The sequence below is a fragment of the Myotis nattereri genome (assembly GCF_964212035.1).
Source record: "Myotis nattereri genome assembly, chromosome: 3".
Taxonomy (NCBI): Eukaryota; Metazoa; Chordata; class Mammalia; order Chiroptera; family Vespertilionidae; genus Myotis; species Myotis nattereri.
The window spans coordinates 170,378,798-170,401,802 of NC_138077.1; the positions used below are offsets into that span (position 1 = coordinate 170,378,798).

Consider the following 23,005-nt stretch of genomic DNA (forward strand, 5'->3'; position numbering starts at 1 on the left):
CACTCCACAGACGCCCTTTGAGCAACCGCAGCACCGCCCCAGATGCGACCAGCCTGGGAGGGACCCTGGGAGGTTGGCTCCAGGGTGTGTCTGGCCCATCTCACCCAGTCCTGTCCCGCCGGCCACCTTCTAATTAATTTTCTTTCAATGTGCATGAATCAGTGCGCCAAGGCAATAGTAAATAATAAATGAATAAATTATATCTTACGTTAGAAGATGATAAGTATTTGGTGAACAAAATAGAGCGGGATATAGGAATTGAGAGTTTAGGTGGAGTAGACCAGCTGCATTGAGGTGACATTTGAGCAAAGGCATGAAAGGGGTAAGAGGAGTTGACACAGCAGGGTATCAGGAGGAAAAGCGTTCAGCAGAGGAACCAACCTGTGTAAAGACCCTAAGCGCATAGAGCAGGCCTGGCACGTCCAAGCCACAGCTCTCTGTCTCAGAGTAAAAGCCAAAGTCCTCCAAATGGGGCACGAGGCTGCACACGCTGCCCTCCCTGCACCTCCTACTTCTTACCTCTAACCTTGCCACTCCTCTCAGCTTTTCTCCCTCATTCACTTTACTCTAGCCACACTGCCCTAGCCTTGCTGCTCCTCACAGAGCCACCCAGCATCCCCTCTTAGGGCCGATCATTGGCTATATCTTCTGCCCAGAGGCTCTTCCTTCAGGACCCTATCTCCTCCAAGTCTTTGATCAAATCTCACCTTCTCAATGAGGCCTACCCTGACTACCCCATTCCTGCAAATTTCTTTTCCTTAGCACACCTTGTTTTTATATATGTATACTTATGGGGTTTGTGTGTGTATGTGTGTGTGTGTGTGTGTGTGTGTGTGTGTGTCTTAATCCTCACCTGAGAATACTTTTTCTATTGATTTTTAGAGAAGGTGGAAGTGGGGGGGAGGGAGAAAGGGAGAAACATTGATGAGTGAAACATTGATCAGTTACCTCCCACATGCACCCCAACTGGAGCCAGGGATAGAACCTGCAACCCAGGTATGTGCCCTTGGTTGGGAATTGAACCCTTCGGTGTGAGGGCCCACACTCTAGTCACAGAACCATGCCAATCAGGGCTATATACTTTATATTGTTAAAAAATTTCTTTCACCCAGCCAGTGTTGCTCAGTGGTTAAGCGTTGACCTATAAACCAGGAGGTCATGGGTTGATTCCTGGTAAGGGCACATGCCTGGGTTGTGGGCTCAATTCCCAGTGGGAGGAATGGAGGAGGCAGCCAATCCATGATTCTCTCTTATTAGTGATGTTTCTATCGCTCTCTCCCTTCCACTCTGAAAGTAATAAAAATGTATTTTAAAAATGTATCTCTTCCCCGCTAGAATATAAGCTGTACATTTTTGAGAACTTTGTTTTGTTAGGTTCCTAGCACAGTGCCTGGCACATAGCATGCTCAACAAATGTGTGTGGAATGAATGAGTGCCACATGCTCTAGCTCCATTTTGTATAACGTTTTTACAATAAAATTGTTTCAGTTTTGCATTCAAAGTATTCATAGTAGTAGACACACTATTTCTCTTGGCAGTATTTATCCTGATAATATTTTCTCAGTTTTGATTAATTTATGACAATATGTGAGTTAGGTACTACTTTAATAGGCACCAGGGATTTTGTTTTTATTCAGGTGAAGGCAACAGATCAAGAGATGAGTGCTATTGAAAAGATAGTTGATGGATGTTAACTAAAGTTACTATGGCAGTGATGGCGAACCTTTTGAGCTCGGCATGTCAGCATTTTGAAAAACCCTAACTTAACTCTGGTGCCGTGTCACATATAGAAATTTTTTGATCTTTGCAACCATAGTAAAACAAAGACTTATATTTTTGATATTTATTTTATATATTTAAATGCCATTTAACAAAGAAAAATCAACCAAAAAAATGAGTTCGCATGTCACCTCTGACACACGTGTCATAGGTTCGCCATCACTGTGCTATCGTAATCATTTTGCAACATATACATATATCAAGTCATCATGTGGTACAACTAAAACTAATGTTATATAATGACTATGTCATATGTCAATTATATGTCAATAAAACTGGGGAAAATATAGTTTGTTACTCACAGTTGCCAAGAGTGGGGGGCCTGCCACACCATGCAAGGCCACCTGGGGAAACACCAGGGTTGGGTAGGAGGTAGAAGGAATCTTGGGCAGACATGAGCACCAGCCTTTGTTGTGGTTTCTGTGGGAAAGGCAACACAAGGCAGGGTAAGCAGATTTAGGATTGACTAGCTGAGTAATTTCAGCGGGCTCTGGACTACAAGGGTGATTTCTCATTGTACCTGGCCTGAGGGTGGTTTAGGGCAAGGGCATAGTGTCTGGACTGTGGGAGTCTGATAAAAGGAGGCGAGTAACGGTATGGACCCCAGTTTGGTTGGTTTGCAATCTGTAGGAATTAGCAAACCCTGGGAGGGGCAGTCTCCATGGCTCCAAGATGTCACAGCATCATAAAATACAGAAAATAAAAAAACTTGATTAATATAGGTACATATTGAAAACTATAACTCAAGAAGCTTTCTGTTTTATTCAGGACTTCTAATGTGCTCTTCCTTTGCCTGAAACACCCCCTTTTCCCTGTTCACATGACTATTACTCATCCTTCAGATCCTAACTTGAAGGTCATTTATCAGGATGACCACACAAGAGCAGAACTTGTCCTTTTCATTCATCACCACATCACCAGTGCAAAGCACAGTGCCTGGCGTGTGGTGAAGGCTCGGTGGACATCTTCATGATTGGAGAGAAACTTAAAGTATTAACCCTTAAATTATCTGGCTCTGTTTGATGACACGTCTATTTCCCAGAGTTAAAGCTAATGCATTTAAAATATTTGCATGGCTGTGAATCACAGAGTTTTCTTTTTCTTGCTATTGGCCCTGCCAACGTCTCCCTTCAGGTTTATCTACAATAATAAAAGAGAAACAAATTGGTGTCACTCTGATACGCCCACCAGCCAATAAGAGTGACTATGCAAATTAACCCATCAAAGATGGCAGTCAATTTGCATATGCAGGCGCGGAGTGAAGACTGAAGACTGAAGACTGAAGACTTAGGAGGATTGGCTTCTCCACTGCAGCCGGACCAAAGGCCTGGGTCCCAGGTGCCGGAGGAAAACCGGTGCCGGCAGCCAGAGGAAGGAAGGAAGGTCTATTGCGCGAATCTTCATGCAACGAGCTTCTAGTATAATTATATACGTGATTGGTGTGTTAGAAGAGTTTTAACTTAGCAGTTGACTTCATCAATTAACAGCCTGGCATTGTGATTCCAAGGTAGCACATCACACAATTTCCAGAGCCTTGAAACCTCCTATTTAAATTTAGTAGGTCAGTTAACTTCTTAAGGACTTCACACTGTTAACAACATTCACCGATGCTGTTGGTAATGCAAGTGGTTTCTCAACTTTGAAATATATGCTTCTATTTCCAGAGTAAGATTCTGGAGTTGTTGGAAACTTTAGAAAGTTGACCTAGTTTTATCATTTCAAAAAAATCCAGACTTTTATGTTACCCTACTTATGTACCATAACATTTTGTCCTATTGCCTTGAGAGAAAAGACCCAATTCAAGTGATTCTGCACTTTCTCCCTGTAACTCACCATGGTGTTTAATACAGACAATGGGCAGGCAGCAAGTGGCACACTGTGGCTGCTCTTGACTGTCTGACAAAGAAATAATTTGTAGAAAGTGCCATTTGATTTATACATTACTTGACATTTTTTTCCTTGGATGAGAAACTTTCTGTATTTTCCAAATGAAGCTCTTTGCCCAAAGCAGTTACGGAGAGGTTTTCAGCTATGCCCAACCTTTAATTACAAATGAAATTTGAGAGCCAAATCAGTGAAATTTAACAGACGATGACATTTTCCAGGCCACGTATATTGAGTATTTTCCAGTAGAAGGAGAGAGGCTCAGAAATTTTCTTTTCATGACCCCTCATACAATAATTAATTGAGGATGTAGAGCAAGTAAAGCAAAAGCATAGCAATATATCATTCACTACAGGCCCTGTGCATAAAATTCGTGCATGGGTAGGGTCCCTTGGCCTGGCCAGCGATCAGGGCCGATCAAGTTACCCGCCTCTCCTGCCTCTCCTGCCTCTCCTTCCCTCACTCCCTCAGCGCCCTGCTGCCGCTGGTCATCCACCATGTTCCGCGTTGCTCCCTGGTGGTCAGCACATGTCATAGCAAGAGATCAAACTCCCATTCTCCAGGTTGAACTCTCAAGGGGACATTTTGCATATTAGCCATATATATTCTTCCAGGCTGTCAGACAGTAAGCATGTGTCAAACACCAACCATATGCCCAACACTGGGCTACATGATGGAAACCTGAGTTGAGAATGTAGTCCTTGTCCTTACAGAGTGGTATCATTTTGAAGCTGTTAATAAGCTTGGTTTCACTCCTTATGCTACCAAAGATATTTGTATTAGAGACACCTTTGGGTTTCAAGCAACAGAAGGTAAGTCGATTCAGATTAAGCATAAAAGGGAAATTTCTTATAAGGGGCATGGTTACCTTATGGAATTTCAGGGTAGCACCAAGGACCTCAGGAACGATGGGAAGTGGGGTCGCCTATGTCACGGGAGCCTGGCAACACTTCGTTGTTATCTGTTTCTCCTCTCTGCACATTAACCTGCTTTTCTTTCCTCCTTCGTCCATAAAGCTGAAAAATGATCACGCTCAAGCACTGAAGTTTATATATCTTCCATTAGAAAAGACATTTGACTTGAGAATCCTTTTACTCTCTACATTTTCAGGAAATGTAATCTGATTAACCTCGCTTGCATCAGATGCCCACTTATGGACCCACTGGCTGTAGGTGAGGGGACGGCATCATTTTGTACACGTGGGTCCATGACCTTCTAGACTTAGAGTGGGAGTTTGGGAACACATCTCAGACAAGTTGTCTAGCTAGACAAATAACTTATGTGTCCAAAATAACATTGTAAATTAACTTTTTTAAAAAAGCAATAGTCATTGTGAAAATTTTATTAAACAAAGAAAAATGTAAATATTTATAGTTATGACATTAAAAATCCACAGTAAACATTTTAGTATATTTATCTATGCAAACTAATCTCTTTCTCTAATATATATATATATATATATATATATATATATATATATATATTAAATCTGGTATTAAACATACAATTTTGTATTCTTTTCACAATTTAACATTACATTTTGTACATTTCCCCATGTAATCATATATTCTTTAAACACAATTATAAATAACTGTAAAGTATTCTGTTGTATAATTTTTAATCAATTCTCTAGTTTCTCATTTCTGATTTTTTACTATTAAAATAATATAATAAATAGCCTTGTAAACAAATCTTCATATACTTCCATAGCTATTACCTTTAGTCATTAAGAAGGGGACAAGAACATAAGAATTTAAGGAGAACTTTAGTCTTAGGGAAGTACACTAAAAACTAAAAGGTCAATTGAACAAATAGGCTTACCACCATTCATTAGCAGCATTCCTAATACAGACATGAGGAGTGTAGAATTGTAGAGAATTAATCACCATTTACCAATCATCTCCTTTTTTTCAACCTCTGTTTGTAGCCTGTCACTGGTAAGCCATTTCTCCAGCCCTCCCACCTGTGTACTTGCATTACACACGCACTGGGCATTCTCCTCTGATAACAGTTATGACTTGTGTTATAGTTGTTCACATGAGCTGGTGAGTTCCTGGAGGGCAAGGGCTGTGCACTTCTGTCCTTTTTTATCCAGTATCTAGCACAGAGCCTGGTACACAATATATGATCAAGGAATTTGTGAGTCAATAAAGCAACGAGTGAATAAGGAAATAAGTGACTTGGTTGGTTAATTTCCTAACTTCCCAGCAAACACAAGGATCTTCTTTACAGGCGTTTCTTGAATCCCTCCAGTGTTCTAGCCTGTGGGGAAAAGTGATGGAGTGGATGCACGGGGCATTTATTCACTTATCCAATAAACATCACCCTGTGTCTATCACATGCCATCTGGACTCTTATTTCTCTCATGACCCGTACACAACACACCTAGCTTTCTGCAGGCACGGAGCTCTGAATAATGCCTATAACCTCTGAACATGTTTTTATTTCTCCCATATAATCCCATACAGACAGTCCTCGGGTTACGTCGGACTCGACATACATCGTTTCGTGGTTATGTCACCATCTCCCATTTATTTATATAAAAAAAAAATTCTGTCATTTTGACGTATGCACATATATGTGCTTTATGTTTTTTATTATTACCACAAGTAAAGGTCAGGAATTGTTATCTTTCTTTTAATTTTTTTTTACTGTTTCACTTCATTACTGCTGTGTATGTGCTCCATGTGAGTGACATAGGTGCTTATGTAGGTGGGTTCCGACTTATAGTGAAAATCGCATTATGTCGTGCAGTAGGAACAGATCTCTGACGTAATCCGAGGACCTACTGTATAATAAAAGGCTGATATGCAAATCAATGGAACAGCAGAACGACTGGTCACTATGATGCACACTGACCACCAGGGGGCAGACTTTCAATGCAGGAGCTGGCCCCTGGTGGTCAGTGCACTCCCACAGGGGAAACACCATTCAGCCAGAAGCCCTGAGCTGGGCTCATGGCTGGCGAGTGCAGCAGCTCTGAGGATGTCCGAAGGGGAGCAGGCCTAAGCTGTCAGTTGGATATCCCCCTAGGGCTCCTGGACTGTGAGAGGGGGCAGGCCAGGCTGAGAGACCCCTGCCCCCCCCCCCCGAGTGTACGAATTTCATGCACTCGGCCTCTAGTGTTTAATAGTAAAACATCTCACATAAAAAAATTTAAATTTTTGGCTTTTCTTTTAAAAATTGGCCATCTGTATGGCAATAATGTTAAAGCTGGCTGCCCTTGTGTTGCTGGGGGGATTTGTTAATTCACATATCTGAGGAACACCTCGTCAGTGTCTGTCTTGTGCCTGTAGGCCTTTGACATTATGACCTCTGCAAGAGCCTAATTAATCTAGGTAGCTAGAAAGAGATGAAACAAAACAGAGTTTATGATGGACACAATTCCTGGGCGACTGAGCTCGTGATTAGGCATCAAGAAGTGTGGGTTTGCGCTCCAGCTCCACCCTCACCTGGCCCTGTGGCCTGGAATAAAACTTTTATTAGGATCAGTTTCCTTTTCTGTACAAATGAGGTGATGGGAGGTAATCTCGAAGGCCCCTCTAGCTGTCATATTAAATTATGGAATTATCATTTTGTGAGTCAGGAGAGGCAAAAATCACCAACATATTTGGAGTGATGACAAGTTTTGGAAACAGCAGTGACGGTTGCACAACATTGCTGAGGTCCTTAATGCCACTGAATTGTACACTTAAAAATGGTTAAGATGGCAAATTTTATGTTATTTTATCATAATACAAAATTTTTTTATTAAAAAAAGAAAAGTATCCACATAGATTTGGGCCCAGTCCTCCAACACCGAGGACCAGCCAGTTGGTTCCTTAACGGGTGAAGTTTAGAAGACAGTGGGGAGGGGAGAGAGCCCACAGTGCAGCTTAGGCCTAAAACTTGGCCGGCTCTGGGCAAAGGCGCTCTGGCCTCACGCTTCCCTTGGCTTTCTTGGCTGGATGCTACTGCACTGTCTGCTTCCCACAAGGACTGGTGGGGCCTCCAGGCTGTCTACACCCTCCCTCTCCAACCAGGGGAGGAAACTACCATCTCCCCTCCCAATCTGGACTAAATTGTAAAATTGTTCTTCTTCCTCTTTGCCTTTCCTTCCAGCCGAGATAGGCTGGGTTATAACCTGCAACCTACAATTAACTAAGAAATGTCTGCAAAAAACGCCAACATAGTCTGAGTGTTCATTTGCTTCATAGTATTACTGCTCTGGCTGCAGCTGCTACAGCTAGATAACATTTATGACTGCTATTTAATGCCAGGAGTTTTTTCTAATGCAATGATTTATTTAATCCTCGTGCCAACTCCCAATTATTTTACATTTTAAATCTTGTCATTCATTTGGTTGAAAGTTGGAATCCCTGGCTAGGAATCCCAGTCATCAGCCTGCGAGGAGAGTATCTGCCCCGATCCTCTCCCCACCCTCCCAGCATAGGTCCCACCTTTGCTGAAATGGCACCTCAGCATCCCAGTTCCTATAAAATAAGAAGAAAGGACTTAATCTGAAAGGCCATGGCCCTTTGGAGGCCGGCAAAGAACTCTAAGACTGCCTCTTTCTCTCCAGGCCTGCTGCCCATTTGCTCTGTTTCTTTGCCCTTTCCAACTTTTCCATAATTAAAAGGCTGAGCTGGTGTCCTTTTCCTATTCACCTATGCTGCTTCCCATCTCTGTAAACTGATTCCTGAGCACGAAACACAGGCCGATCAGTTAGCCCAGTAAATGACTACAATTCCTCTCCTTGGTCCCCGTCATGGGACTGGCCATGCAACACAACACACATTCTATGCAGATAAAAACACCAGCCACCCACCTGCAGTTAACACGTGTAACACCTTCCGCTCCTCCTTGCACCATGCTCCTGCGTGTGGCCAGAGTCGCCTGGCCATCGTCCTGGGGGGTCTGGCTGAGCTCGGGCGACATAATCAATGAGAGGATGGGAGAGAAGAAAACTAGAGGCTGCGCATGTTTGAGGAAGGGCTGATTAATTTGGGGCAAAATGAAAATTTAAACGTTGTACCATGACAGAAAACTAGACGCTTATTTTTGTTCATTTTTTGAGGTCAACTTTACATACATTGAAATGGACATACCGCAACTGCCATTTTAACAAGCGGATTTGCCCACATGACTCACCTTTCCATCACCATAGTGCCCCTCACCAGTCTTCCCGCCCTCAGAAGAAACCACAGCTTTGATTTTTTTGGATGCAGATTAGTTTTGCCTGTTCTAGAACTTGATCTCCATGGACTTACTCAGAATGCAGTCTCATGTCTGGCTTCTTTGCTTAGCCTATTGTCTGTGAGATTCATCCAGGAAGTTTTGTGCATCAGTAGTTCCATTTCTTTGTATTGCTGTGTAGAGTCTTACTCTGGTGCATCTAATTATAAATTATTTTAATGGTACAAAAACGATAGGATTACATTTTGCCTTGCAAAACTTTTAAACATCATCCATCAGAAGGCTACTATCGTTGGGCCACTCTGCCCTTTATTCTCACCTCCTGGAGATAATTACTGGGATCTGTTGGTGCAGGTTCTTTGAGTCTTTTTCTCCCCTTCCTATGCTCTCATGTACCCACATATGGCAGGTAACCCATTCTCCATATCGCTCTGCGAACGGTTTATTTTATTTATTTTTTAAATTGACTTCAGGGAGAGGGAGAGATAGAAACATCAATGATGAGAGAGAATCATTGATTGGCTGCCTCCTGCATGCCCCCACACTGGGGATCGAGCCTGCAACCCAGGCATGTGCCCTGACCAGGAATCGAACCGTGACTTCCTGCTTCATAGGTGGGTGCCCTACCACTGCGCCACGCCAGCTGGGCTGCAACTGGCTTTTTAAACTCAATAGTATGTCTTTGCAGACACGACTGTGTTTGTGCACAGAGATCCACCTTCTTTCTAGAGCCGCTGCATGATGTTTCATCACATGGATATTCCACATTTTAGTTAGTTAGTCATTATTGAGATAGTATCCAAACCTTCCATTTCAACAACTGCGTCAGTAACCGTATTTGTCATGCTTCCTTGCGCACACAGGCATTTCTGTAGGATACATATGGAGAAGTGAACTTCTGAGTCAGTGTGTTGGGCATTTAAGTTTCCGTAGATTTGCCAAAATACCAATATTAATTTACATGCCCCCACTATTGCTTAGAAGCAGCGGTTCTCAACCTGTGGGTCACGACCCCTTTGGCGGTCAAACGACCCTTTCACAGGGGTCGCCTAAGACCATTCTGCATATCAGATACTTACATTACGATTCATAACAGTAGCAACATTACAGTTATGAAGTAGCAACAAAAATAATTTTATGGTTGGGTCACCACATGAGAAACTGTATTTAAAGGGCCAGAAGGTTGAGAACCACTGGCTTAGAGTGTTATAAAACTATGGGGGGGGGAGGGGAGGAATCTTACCCGTTTTTATTTGTGCTTCGTTAATTCTAGAAAGGTGGAACATTTTTTCATATACTTATTGTCTGTTGTTGCTTTTTTTTTCACTAAGGAACTCCTGGCCTGATTTTTTTATTGGGTAATTCCTCTTTTACGTGATAGTTTTATTAGGTTATTATTATTAATAGCTTAGTTTTATTATGTATCCTTATTGGCAGTGCCAAGCCGTTGTTCTATTTTTGCAATTAAGTTTTTGTTGGTTATTTTTGTAGTACAGACCAATCTTTGAGTTATGACTTTTGCTTTCTCGGGTTGAAGAAAATCTTCCTTTCTCCAAGGTCATAAGCAGAGGGATTTATTTCCTTCTGGTATTTTTGTAGTCGATGGGCTGATTTTGATGTGCTCATGGGACATTCTGATAAGGAAATCTCAATCTCCTCCTATCTTTTAACAAGTAAACTTATTCCTATCACTTTAGGCATCTTGAATTTTGAACTATTTCCATTTTGGGGGAAGGGTGCTAAATAAAACATATGAAGTTATCCCATTTTAGTATCTTTTATTCCTTTTTTTAATCCACTTTAAGTCTGGTCAGAAAACAGTCTATTCACTCAGCAAGTATCTGTAAGTGCCTGCTTGTGGGAGGCACCAGGCGCTGTGTGAGGTAAGACAGAGGCCCGACTGCGAGCTTAGTCTGGCCTGGAAGGCAGACATACAACAAGAACTGAGATGTGAGGACAGCAAGCGAGCGAGCGAGGTGGTATCGCCTGCAGTGGTTCTCAACCTTCTGGCCCTTTAAATACAATTCCTCATGTTGTGACCCAACCATAAAATTATTTTCGTTGCTACATCATAACTGTAATGTTGCTACTGTTATGAATCATAATGTAAATATCTGATATGCAGGATGGTCTTAGGCGACCCCTGTGAAAGGGTCCTTCAACTGCCGAAGGGGTCGTGACCCACAGGTTGACAACCACTGGCCTATAGGGTGCTGCGATGTCAGCGGAGGTCAAGCTGTCTTGGAGATGTCAATAAAATTCGCTTGGAGCTTTCGTCCCATGTCCTGTAGGAAATGCAATGTCCTTCTCGAGATCCCTGGGAATCTCTGGGGGCTCTTGTAACCTGTGGCTGAGTTTTTGTTTCGCTCCACTGTTGCCTTTGCCTCTCACCTCTGCAACTACTTCCTTCTCTCCTGTCCTGTCCTGTCCTGTCCTGTCCTGTCCTAACTTGGTTCATTCTCCTCCATTTCCCCTGAAGCCACTCACTGACGGGTATGTCCACGAAACTCCAGTGAAGCTGCGGGGAGAGGGGGTGGAAGTGCAATAGCCAGACTGAAATCCGACACCCTCTGGCCTCCTGCCAGCTGGTGCCTTGTAGGACTTTAGCTGGCCACCTTTCTCTGTGGGGACCAGAGCCTTTACCTTTGGTGTCTTCTTTCTGCCTCAAGACTCCCCAGGTATCTTGCTTTCCTGGTCCTTTTGGAAGCTCCATTTACCCCTGTTTATTATGCAGATCAATTTCACAGACGAGTCTCATCTGTTCTCAGCACAGAAAAACTGGCGGAGGATTCAGAGTTTCCGCCTTTATCTTCCCTCTGTAAGTGTAAGATGAAGTTTCCCGTTAAGGGTTATGCTGCCCTCTCTGTTAACAGGCAGCAGCAGCCATAGTCAGTTTTGGGTTTAAATAACTTTTTCCCCTAACAGAGGGATGTAGCTAACACCATGTGGGTAGTCACTGAGGAAGTGGCATCCAGGCTGAGATCTAAGGAGGACCATGTGAGGGCTGGGCTGGGAGGGGTGGGCTTGGAGAGGAAGTATTCCATGCAGAGTGAGCAGCACATGCAAAGGCCTTGAGGTAGACTAGAACAAGGCTTATTCAAGAAATTAAGAGAAGACAGCAGGAATGAAGAGACTGAGGGTAGCCCAGCTGGCATGGCTCAGTGATTGAGCATCAACCTATGAACCAAGAGGTCATAGGTTTGATTCCCAGTCAGGACACATGCCTGGGTTGCGGGCTCGATCCCCAGTGTGGGGCGTGCAGGAGGCAGCTGATCAGTGATTCTCTCTTATCATTGATGTTTCTATCTCTCTCTCTCTCTCTCCCCCTTCCTCTCTGAAATCAATAAATATATATTTTAAAAGAAGAAAGAGACTGAGGGTAAAATAGGGTTAGTTTGACTTTATCCTAAGGGCAAAGTGAGGGTGAGGGCAATGGCAAAATATTTAAACATGGTAAGAAGTAACAGGTTTTAATTTTACATTTTAAAGAACATTGCTCTGTCAGATATAACCCGCACCCATTAGGATGACTATACTTTCTTCTTCTTCTTCTTCTTCTTCTTCTTCTTCTTCTTCTTCTTCTTCTTCTTCTTCCTTTTTTTAAAAAAGGAAAATAAGTGTTGGTAATGAAGTAGAGAAATTGGGACTCTTGTACATTGTTGGTGAGAATGCAGAATGGTACAGCCACTCTAGAAAATAGTCTGGTAGTTATTTTCTTTTTCTTTTAAAAATACTTTTATTGATTTCAGAGAAGAAGGGAGAGGGAGAGATAGAAACATCAATGATGAGAGAGAATCATTGATCGGCTGTCCCCTGCACGCTCCACATTGGGGATCAACCCGCAACCCAGGCATGTGCCCTTGACTGGAATCGAACCCAGGACCCTTCAGTCCACAGGCTGACACTCTATCCACTGAGCCAAACCAGCTAGGGCCTGGCAGTTCTTCAAAATGTTAAACATAGAATTATCACATGACCAAGCAATTTAGCTCCTAGCAACATAGCCAAAGAAATTAAAAATTGGCATTCAAATAAATACTTGTACACAAATGCTCAAAGCAACACTATATACATAATTGTCCAAAGGTGGCAATAACCCCAATGTCCATCAAGTGATGAATGGATAAAGAAAATGAGGTATGTCTGTATAATAAAATATTATACAGCCAGAACAAGGAGTCAAGTGCTGAAACGTGCTATAGTATCGATGGTGCTAAGTGAAAGATGCCAGACACAAAATGTCGCATATTGTATTTACATGAAATGTTCAGATCAGGCAAAGCCATAGAAGCTACAGTAAATTTGTGGTTTTTAGGGGATAGGGAAAAGGGGAGTGACTGCTTTAGGGGCACAGAGGTTCCCTCTGGGGCAGCAAAAATCTTTCGGAACTAAACGGAGGTGATGGTATTATAACATTTTAAATGCACTAAATGTCACTGAATTGCATATTTAAAAATGGTCAGTTTTTTGGTATGTGACATTTACCTCAATAAAAATAAGATTATTTGGAGAATGAATGGGAGGCGGCAAGAATGGAGATGGGAGGACAATGGACATGCTGCTGCATCGGTCCAGGTTAGAAATGATAGTGACTCCAGGGACGATGGCATCTCTGGTGCTGGACCACGTGGGAAATGTCCGTATACATTAGGCAGGAGACCAGGATTTTAGGAAAAGGAGAGGGAGCACCGAGAGTCAGGGAGGAGCGCTTCTCCAGCTTGTAGCTAAAGTCACGCAAAGGATGAGCACATGGGGAGGGCAAGCGGCAAGGAGACTGCACGAGGAGGCCAGGATGAGGTCTAGAGGCTTTTAGATTAAAAATGTAAAAAAAAAAAAAAATGTTTCAATGTTAAAATATTGATCCAGGACGACAGAGGAACATCTAACAGTAATCTGAGGGGAAAGCCATGTTTGGGGAGGTTTGTGTTGTAGGCGAGGGGAAAACTGAATGCTTTCAGCTCCAAGAGAAGGTGCCACAACTAAGGACAGGTGTATTTGATGCAACTAACAAGACCAGAGTCTACCAGTTGGCTCCAGGGAGGAGGAGGAAGTCAGAGATAGAGGATGTGGGAGCACAATTTTGTCATGTGAGGTACAAGCGTTGTGAGGCTTCTACCCAACCGCAAGGGAGGGATGCGGGCTGGACAATGTAGAAACGTCTGGGAACAGATTTTGAGGAGAATGTACCAGAGAGTAAACTGGGTCTGCATAAAGGCTTGCCAAGGAGTCCTGAAAGTCAGGAACATACTTCTGTAGAGGAGCCAAGCTTTTTGTTATGTAACTTATTTATTTTTTCTAAAAGCACCAGGCCAACATAAGAACGAAGACAGTGATCCTGGTGGGTATAGTGTTACATAAAACACTCTAGTCAGGCAGCAAACAGAATGGGAATAGTGTCAAAGAAACACAAGAGGTCTCAGAAGAAGTCAGATTTGAAAACTTTCCACATGTAAGCTCCTTCTTCAAAAGAAATGCTATTTAAAAACTATATTGGACTAGAGGCCCAGTGCATGAAATTCTTGGACTCGGGGGGTGGGGTGGGGGTGTCCCTCAGCCCGGCCTGCGCCCTCTTTCAGTCTGGGAGCTCTTGGGGGATGTCTGACCGCCGGCTTAGGGGAGTGGGCCTAAGCTGTCAGTCGGACATCCTTAGTGCTGCTGCGGAGGTGGGAGAGGCTCCCGCCACCATCGCTGTGCTCGCCAGCCGTGAGCTCGGCTTCTGGCCGAGCAGTGCTCCCCCTGTGGAAGCGCACTGACCACCAGGGGGCAGCTCCTGCGTTGAGCGTCTGCCCCCTGGTGGTCAGTGTGTGTCATAGAAACCGGTTGTTTTGCTGTTTGGTCAATTTGCATATTAGCCTTTTATTATATAGGATAAGTAACTACACATTTAAATTAGCCAAGAGGAATTAACTGCTCGCTTAGATGTGTATATATGTCACTTAAATTGTTATAATAAAATATAGGTAGCCTTTTAAAGGCCTATATACTGAAACTACATTTTAGGAAGTTGAGAGTTTTTCTATCAGTGGTAACATTAAAAAACTTCCAAACATGTAATATTGTATTAATTGTTAGTACAATATACTAAAAAAATTATTGGACTCAAAAAACAAACAAAACAGTGAGCTCATGGATATAGAGAACAGATTGGTAGTTGCCTGGGGTGGGGAGTGCAGGATGGGCAAAATGGGTAAAGGGGCTCAAAAGGTACAAACTTCCAGTTATAAAGTGCAGAGGGCATGCGGATGTAATGTACACCATGGTGACCATAGTTAAAAAACGGTGTTACATAGCTGAAAGTGGCTAGGAGAACGAATCTTGAAAGTTCCTATCTTGAGAAAAAAATTATAATTATGTATGGTGATAGATGCTTACTGGACTCATGTGGTGATCATTCTGCAATACATACAAATATTCATATACACATGTACAAACCATTAGGGTGCATGACTGAAAATAGTATGTCAATTATACCTAAATTTTAAAAAGTGTTGCACTAATTGACTAAGCAAGTATTTTGGAAAAATCAATGTGCTTCATCTACTACTCTAAGTACTGTATACATTATTATATGCTGTAACTAATTCATGGCTGCAGTTGACACTCTAGAAATTTAATCTTGCATTACAAAGAACATCTATATATATCAACACACACCTTAGCTATTAAACAGACCTCTCCCTATTTCCCCCACCCCCAGGTAGCCACTTTTCTACTCTCTTTCTGTGAGTTTGGCTTTTTTTTTTTTTTTTTTTAGATTTCACACATAAGTATGGAATCTATGCAGTTTTGTCTTCCTCTGTCTGGCTTATGTCACTTAGCATAATGTCCTCAAGGTCCATCCCAATCTTTGCAAATGGCAGGATTTCTTTTCTTGTGGCTTTTTGTTCACACTTTTTTTTTTTTTAAATCTACTTATATGTTCTATTCAACTCTTAGGAGATACAACTGCTCCTCTCACCTTAGCAAGTCCCAATTCAAATGAGACTCCATTCTACAGCCAGGCTCCTTAACCCCACTCACCCATTTGTACTGATAGAAAGTGAGGTCTGGCCCTCCGGTCCTCCAGTGTGCTCACTTATCACCCTAGTCATGAGCCTCTAGTTCATATTGGCTTGGACATTGGCTGTATTTTTTTTTATTTTAACTTAAATTTTTTTCAAACACAGTTTACATTCAATATTATTTTGTATTAGTTCCAGGTGTATAGCGTAGTGGTTAGACAATCACATACTTTACAAAGTGTTCCCATTGCATTTTCATATAAACTTTAAAAAAATATGCTTTTATTGATTTTAGAGTTAAGAAGGGAGAGGGAGAGAGAGGGAGAGAAACATTGATGTGAAAGAGAAACATTGATAGGTTGCTCATGCATATACCCCGACTGGGGACTGAATCCTTAACCTGGGCATATGCCCTGATTGGGAATTGAACCCGAGACCTTTTGGCGTACAGGATGACACTCAACCAACTGACCCACACCATCCAGGGCTTCACATGAACTATTTTATAGACGCAACAAGACTATTTTTCTAAGGGAAAGGACTATTATTGTTCTTATATAGTTATAAATAATAGCCATAGAGATATATTTTTCAACCTGATTCTTTTCCCCCCCTGACAATTTAGAAAAAAAATTCTGAATATGGCATTGTATGGTAGCCAGGAAAATCACCACTCCTCTGCTCAGAAACAGACCAAAAGGGATACCGATGAGACTGGGCTGGCCTGTTTTGATTATTCTACCAGATACACATTTTAAACACTGTAATCATTAGAGGAGTCCATTGCCAAACGGAGGCAAGCTTAAGTAATCTTCCAGTACTTCTTCCCACACACACCTGTCACGCTGACATGCAAAATACTGGTAAACCTGTCTGAATACATCTGACAAAGTTTTTCAAAGAAAAATATTAATGAAGTTTAGCTGAGCATTCAAATTAACTCAAGAATAGAGGAGGAAAAACTAATGTAAAATGAATGTATCTGGAAAATAGATAAATATAGACTATGAGAACTAGTATGGGTCTGAACCCTGATTTTGGGGGTCACAAATAGGAAATTTCCTTTTCTTTTTTTAAAATTTAATATATTTTTATTGATTTTTACAGAGAGAGGAAGGAAGAGAGATAGAGAGAGAGAAACACTGATGAGAGGGGAACATCATCAATCGGCTGCCTCCTGCACGGCCCCTACTGGGGATCAAGCCCACAACCCAGGCATGTGCCCTGACTAGGAATTGAACTGGTGACCTCTTGGCTCCTGGGTCGACGCTCAACTGCTGAGCCACATCACCCGGCCGGAAACTTCCTTTTCTAGCTACATAAAATGACCCGGAACCCCTAGCTCTTGGTGCTTATCAACACTGACAAGCAATGTTGGTTATGGGAATTAGTGAATGAAAAGGCATTCGTAAGACCGCCCTGCAGGGTTTCAGGGAAGACTAGTGTGTAACAAAGCCATGGTATTTGGGGGGGGGAGGGCAGCAAAAAGAAATACAGCGGGGCCTTGACTTACGAGTTTAATTCGTTCCGTGACGGAGCTGGTAACTCAAATTACTCCTATGTCAAATCATAAAGTGAATGAGTGAGACATGTGATGCTGGGCTGATGTTGTGGCGTTCACTGTGACGTTCATTGCGCCAACTAGCGGTGGGGTATCTGAAGCTGGCTCATAACTTGAATTTTAGCTCGCAACTCAAAGCAAAAAATCGGCCGAGAGACGGCTCGTATCTCGAAAAACTCGTTAGTCGGGACACTCATAAGTCAAGGTCCCACTGTAATACTGGTCACCATGAAAAGTTTCCCGAAACACATTATTCCTTTTAAATAACAACAACACAAACAACAAATGTTTAAACAACATTATATGCAACCCTTAGGGAAGAAGACAAAAGGTAACCCCAATTCAAACTTCACAGACCTGGTTGTCCTATATTCCACAGGAACTGTAAAACACAGTTATGTTTTCTTACTCAGGTATAAGAATTCAATGGTTTCCCCCTAAAGTTCAGGATAAGGGAGATTCTTATCACAAAAGACACAAATCGCACTTCTGTTATTATGTCTGAGTAGGCTGTACCATTTTTTATTTTTAAGCTCTAAGTCTTGTGATTCTTTTCTTAGAAACACCAAGTTCCCCTCCCCCTCACTCCCCATCAAGAAACTAGTGTCATAACATGAAGGCTCTTCACTTTAGAAAAAACACACAACCCCAGTATTCCAAGGAGAGGTTTAATTTTCCGGGAAGTCAGGAAAACCATCCATTCTCTCCAGCAGTTCAAGAACAACCATTTATTCATTATTAATGACACTGATTCAGATGCTCAGGAAGGGGAGCTACGTCCCACACACATTAAAACATTGGCTTCTCATTTTATTCCATTGCGTTCTTAAAATTTCTTTGCATATTCAAGATGGTCCAGGAGCCCCTGACCTTGACTATAGCCTAGCAAGGAGGCCCGCTTTCAGCCTGGTGACCCATCCGCTAGGGCACAAAGGGGGAACGCACCTTGCCTGGAGGCACGAGCAGTGGTACATGAACAAATCACTATAACCATGAACACTGTCCATTCATACAGTTTATTCCACTAGACTGCCATTTCATACACAGTACGAAGGGATTTCCTGATAGCACATGTAGTTTGCTTCCGGTACTGCGGACGAGCCTTTCTTTCTTTCTTTTTTTTTTTTTAAAAAAAACATTATATCATAATACCCTATCATGAAAACATTATTCAGTGACTTTTTTCCAACTACACATAAACGGAGATTTACCACACACACGGTGCAAGAATGTCTTTATATCATATTGGGATCACAACGGGTGAATCTAAAATACATCACTGTCATTGGAACACTACTTTCAACTCGCAACGCCATGTTCTCGTAGCCCGATCTGGTTCATCTCTGAGTATGTCACAAAGCAGCTTGGCGGGCAACTTCCTGCATACCCGGCAGCAGCTTTGAACAATGATGTCAAAAGAAATCTCTCACGCACAATCCAAATTTCCAATTTTAAAAACTTCTTCCTTTATGCATTCAATATTCTCCGAATCGAAATAGGACATTTTCAAATTTCTCGTCTCTGAAACAAGGAGAATGAAACACAACCTCCCTTCGCCGGAAGGCTGGGGTTGTGTCAGGAGGTTTCCTAGAAACCCAAGAAAAGCATTGCATGGGGAGTGGGAATGTGTTAAAAAGGAACACAATTCTCTTTATAAGTTTCTTGGATTTCTCTGCCCCTCCCCACCTCTGTCAAACCCAGAGAAAGAATACTGTACTGTACTACAAACCAAGGTATGTGTGTCCATGAAATGATGGTCTAAAGGAAATGGATGTAAACATGTCAGAGAGAAAGACTGCTTCATTTTCCCATTTGCTGGAGTGGGGCGGGGGTGGTGAGATCAGTTAAATAAGAAATAGAACTCCTTAGTCAAAGAACCACTTCATTACACACAACACAGCTAGGGATCACTGCTGGAAACTTCTGTGCTTCCTTCTCTTTCCCCCAAAGTTTGAATGTTTGCAAGTTCAATAAATAGTAGAAAAATAATCCTTTGCTTAGAAATCTTGAGATGCATCATTTAGAGCTTCACACGAGTCCCCTACGGCCATCGTGGTGTCTGGGTACCGCCGAGGAGCAAAGCGAAGTCTTCAGCGCACACGCTGCCCCCGGGACAGGCCGTGCCGCATTCCCCGGGCGCATTTTCCTCTCGCCCGGTCCCATCGCGTCAAGGAGAGCCGAGTGTTTCTGGCTCCTCAGCGCATTCCTCTGGCTCAGCTTAACGAAGGCTCCCCATGTTTCCTGTGTAGGTTCCGTCTCTGTGTTTGGAGGCTTGCCTTCAGTTCCATTCCGTGTGGGTCACGGCCGGCTCGTTGATCAGGCTAATTTCCCCTCCGTGGCAGAACCAGCCGGGCACCTTCCCAAGTGCGATTGGGTCGTTTCTCTTTCTCCAATGGATTCGCAGGCAGAACATGAGTTCGATCCCTCTGGACCAACCCAAAGGCAAGGGGCTTCTTGCTGTGGGTTTTAGGCTGGTTCTTTCCCTCTCTGGAGCGCCCTGCACCTCCCAGCTCCCGTCTTCTCACGGAGGTGCGGGGTGGTTAGCACTCCGCATCCACGGTGTGCACGGTCACGGCCGCCTGGAGGTGGTGGCTGTGGTGGAGCGTGGGGTGGGGCAGGCGGTAGTGGTGGAACTTGTTACTTAGCAGGGCCGCGGTCTGCGGCGGGGCGTCCAGGTCCAAGTCCTCATCGTGGTTCCCCACGTCGACCCCTGCGGACAAGGGGTCATTGTTGCACGGAGGGTTTTCACTGTCTTCCTGCGGGCTCATCGTGCTGTAGCCTAGAAAATGAACAGAACAAGTAAGCTGCGGGGAGCTTCCAGACGCAGGGAGGAGATGTCACCTCCGGTCCCCAGGGCACAGGAGACGGTCCTACCTTTGTGCTACGCAGGTGCCAACGCTTGCAGGCTGTCAGCAGAGGGCCAGGTGCTTATTTTAAAGAGATCTTGTGTTGACTGTTATTTTCTTAAAACAATTACCCAAGAAATACCTAATCATTTCAGACAACTGAGAAAGTCTAGACCAGAAAAAAAAATATGCAAAAACCCTTTCCTTAAATCAACAAAATAAAACCAAAATTATCTCATGTCCCATCTGATCCATAGATAACCGCCAGTGACATTTGCGGAACTCTCCTCCCTCCTACACTTCTCCCTGAGATGAGATGAAGGCTTTTTTTTTTTTTTTTTTTTTTTAAAGGAAGAGAAAAAGAACGGTAGCTTCACCCAGCTGGCATGGCTCAGTGGTTGCGCATCAGCCTATGAACCAGGAGGTCACGGTTTGATTGCCAGTCAGGGCACACGTCTGGGTTGCGGGCTCAATCCCCAGTATGGGGCGTACAGGAGGCAGCCAATCAATGATTCTCTCTCATCATTGATGTTTCTATCGCTCTCTCCCTTCCTGAAATCAATAATATATATATTTAAAAAGGCAGCTTCAAGGAAAAGACCCTAACAGGTCTCAGATCAGTTGGGGACTGGTGGGCAAAGCTGGGCTTCAAAATGCCCGAATGTGATGCAACAGTAAGAACAAAAACAGTTGCCACCGTATCTGCACACCTGCTCCACGGCAGGCACGGATGTCATGTCATTCCTGCATCCCAACAAAGCAGGCATTTTAATATCCATTTTACAGGCGAGGGAAGCAAGGTTCAGAAAGGTTAACGAACCTGCCTGAGGTTCCAGTACCAACTCCACACCCCCACCGGAGCTAGCAAAGGAGTCAACTATTCTCTGTGGGCACTGGCCCGCTGTATTTAAAGATTCATTTCTTCTGGTATTCTAAGTCATACATGTTTCAAAAGAAAATACCCTTGCTGATCAAAGGATTCCAAGAACGCTGGCATGTTTTTAAATATTGCAAAAATCCCCTTTAAAATGTTTGAGAAGTGACAGCTCATTAATATTTCCGCTGCATCTACAGTTAGCATCCATCAGCACTCACCCGTGGGCAGCGCTAGTCACAGTTGTGGCTGTGCAATTGATGTGCCCGCATACGGCCAAGCCGGAATAGTCGGGGGTTGAAAATGTGTGCTTCGTGCAAAAGCGAGAAAGGCAATTCTCTGCCCTCAATGAAACATTTCCCAAGTGACAATTAGTTAAGTCAGTCCAATGCCACAAATATTTATTGGGCGCCTACTAGGCCCCTGCTGGAGATACCAAGATGGAAACCTGGTCCCTGTACAAGGAGCTCAAAAGCTAGTGCTTGAGAAATCAAACAAGTATAAACATAACTCAATTCAATTACTCATTCATTGAAGACCACAGTGGGGCTGGCGACTATAAAACATACATAAGAGATGTCTTTTATCCTTAAAGATTTCAGGAGACAGATATTCATGAAGCTAGGCTTATTGCAATGCAGATAATGGTAAGTGCTATCATCGAGATATAGTTAAAACCCAGAGTAGGGAATGACTACGTCTGGCTGGGGGAATGAGGAGGTGCCACAGAAGAGCTCATCTTTCAGTTGGGCTTAAATGGATGAACAGGAGTTGGGTAAGTGGATATGAGCAGATGAACAGGTGAGCACAGCCACAGAGGTGTGGAAACCTAAGGATATACCCGTCCCATGTGGCTAGGATGAGTGCCAGCAGGTAGCTGGAGAACAGGGCAGGTAGAAGCTGGGATGGTGAGTTCAAGTCACATCATGAAGGCCATGCCAAAGCACAGAAAACGAAGGGACAATACACGATTTTGAAAAGACCTTAGGATACCCGAGTAAGTGACACTCCAGGTGGCCCTCATGGGACAGGAAGGATTTATTAGGAAAAGGAAGGGGCAGAGGAAATGTGCCACAGAGAGGGAGACGAGCATATGCAGACAGAGCAGCCGGAATGGCCCTAGTGGACTGGCCAGTGGTGAGAAGCCTGGTGTGGGGGAGGACGATGTGGGAGATGCTGCTGGACAGGGAGGCTGGGACCGGATCAGCAAGGCTGGCTGAAGCTACAAGTTAGGATTCAGTAATGGGCAAGGGAGGCAAATGGCAAAGACTTATCGTGTGTTAAGGTGATCCCTGTGGCAATGAGGAGGCTGGACAGAAGGAAAGAGCCATCAGACGCTCAGAAGACGGGGCAGGCGTGTCAGCCCGAAGAGATGGTGAAGACCTGACGTGGGGCGGCCGTGGGCTTCGTGAAACTCTTCAAGTGCAGAGTGGGCTGGATTTGGTGACTAAATGGACTTACCTGGTGTGTGTGACAAAGGAGTTATTACCTCTCGGAGAAGGCCAAGGTTTCTAGGTTCAGAGGCTGGGGAAATTGTGATGCCTTCTCCCAAGACTAAGAGATTGGGAGCCAGAGCCAGTTTCTCAGTTTTTCAGCTTTGGCAGTGCTGTGTCTAGACTATAAGACTGGATGGCAGAATGCAGACTGGTGCAGCCACTGTGGAAAACAGTATGGAGTTTCCTCAAATAATTAAAAATGGAACTTCCATTTGACCCAGTGATTCCACTTCTGGGAATATATCCCAAGAAACTAGAAACACCAATCAGAAAGGAAATATGCACCCCTATGTTCATAGCAGCATTATTTACAGCAGCGAACATTCAGAAACAGCCCAAGGGCCCATCAGTAGATGAGTGGATAAAAAAGCTGTGGGGCATTTATACTA

The 23,005-nt window shown here is 43.5% G+C and overlaps 1 protein-coding gene across 1 annotated transcript in view; it reads right to left on the bottom strand.

Annotated features, from left to right (window-relative positions):
- Positions 1–18,056: 18,056 nt before the first annotated feature.
- The window catches only part of CACHD1 (cache domain containing 1), a 137,332-nt gene continuing 132,383 nt past the window's right edge, over positions 18,057–23,005 (bottom strand). The window contains exon 26 of the mRNA XM_081085711.1: positions 18,057–20,179. Coding sequence (XP_080941837.1) covers positions 19,941–20,179 — 239 coding nt within the window. The 3' untranslated portion in view covers positions 18,057–19,940. The remainder of the gene's footprint in view (positions 20,180–23,005) is intronic.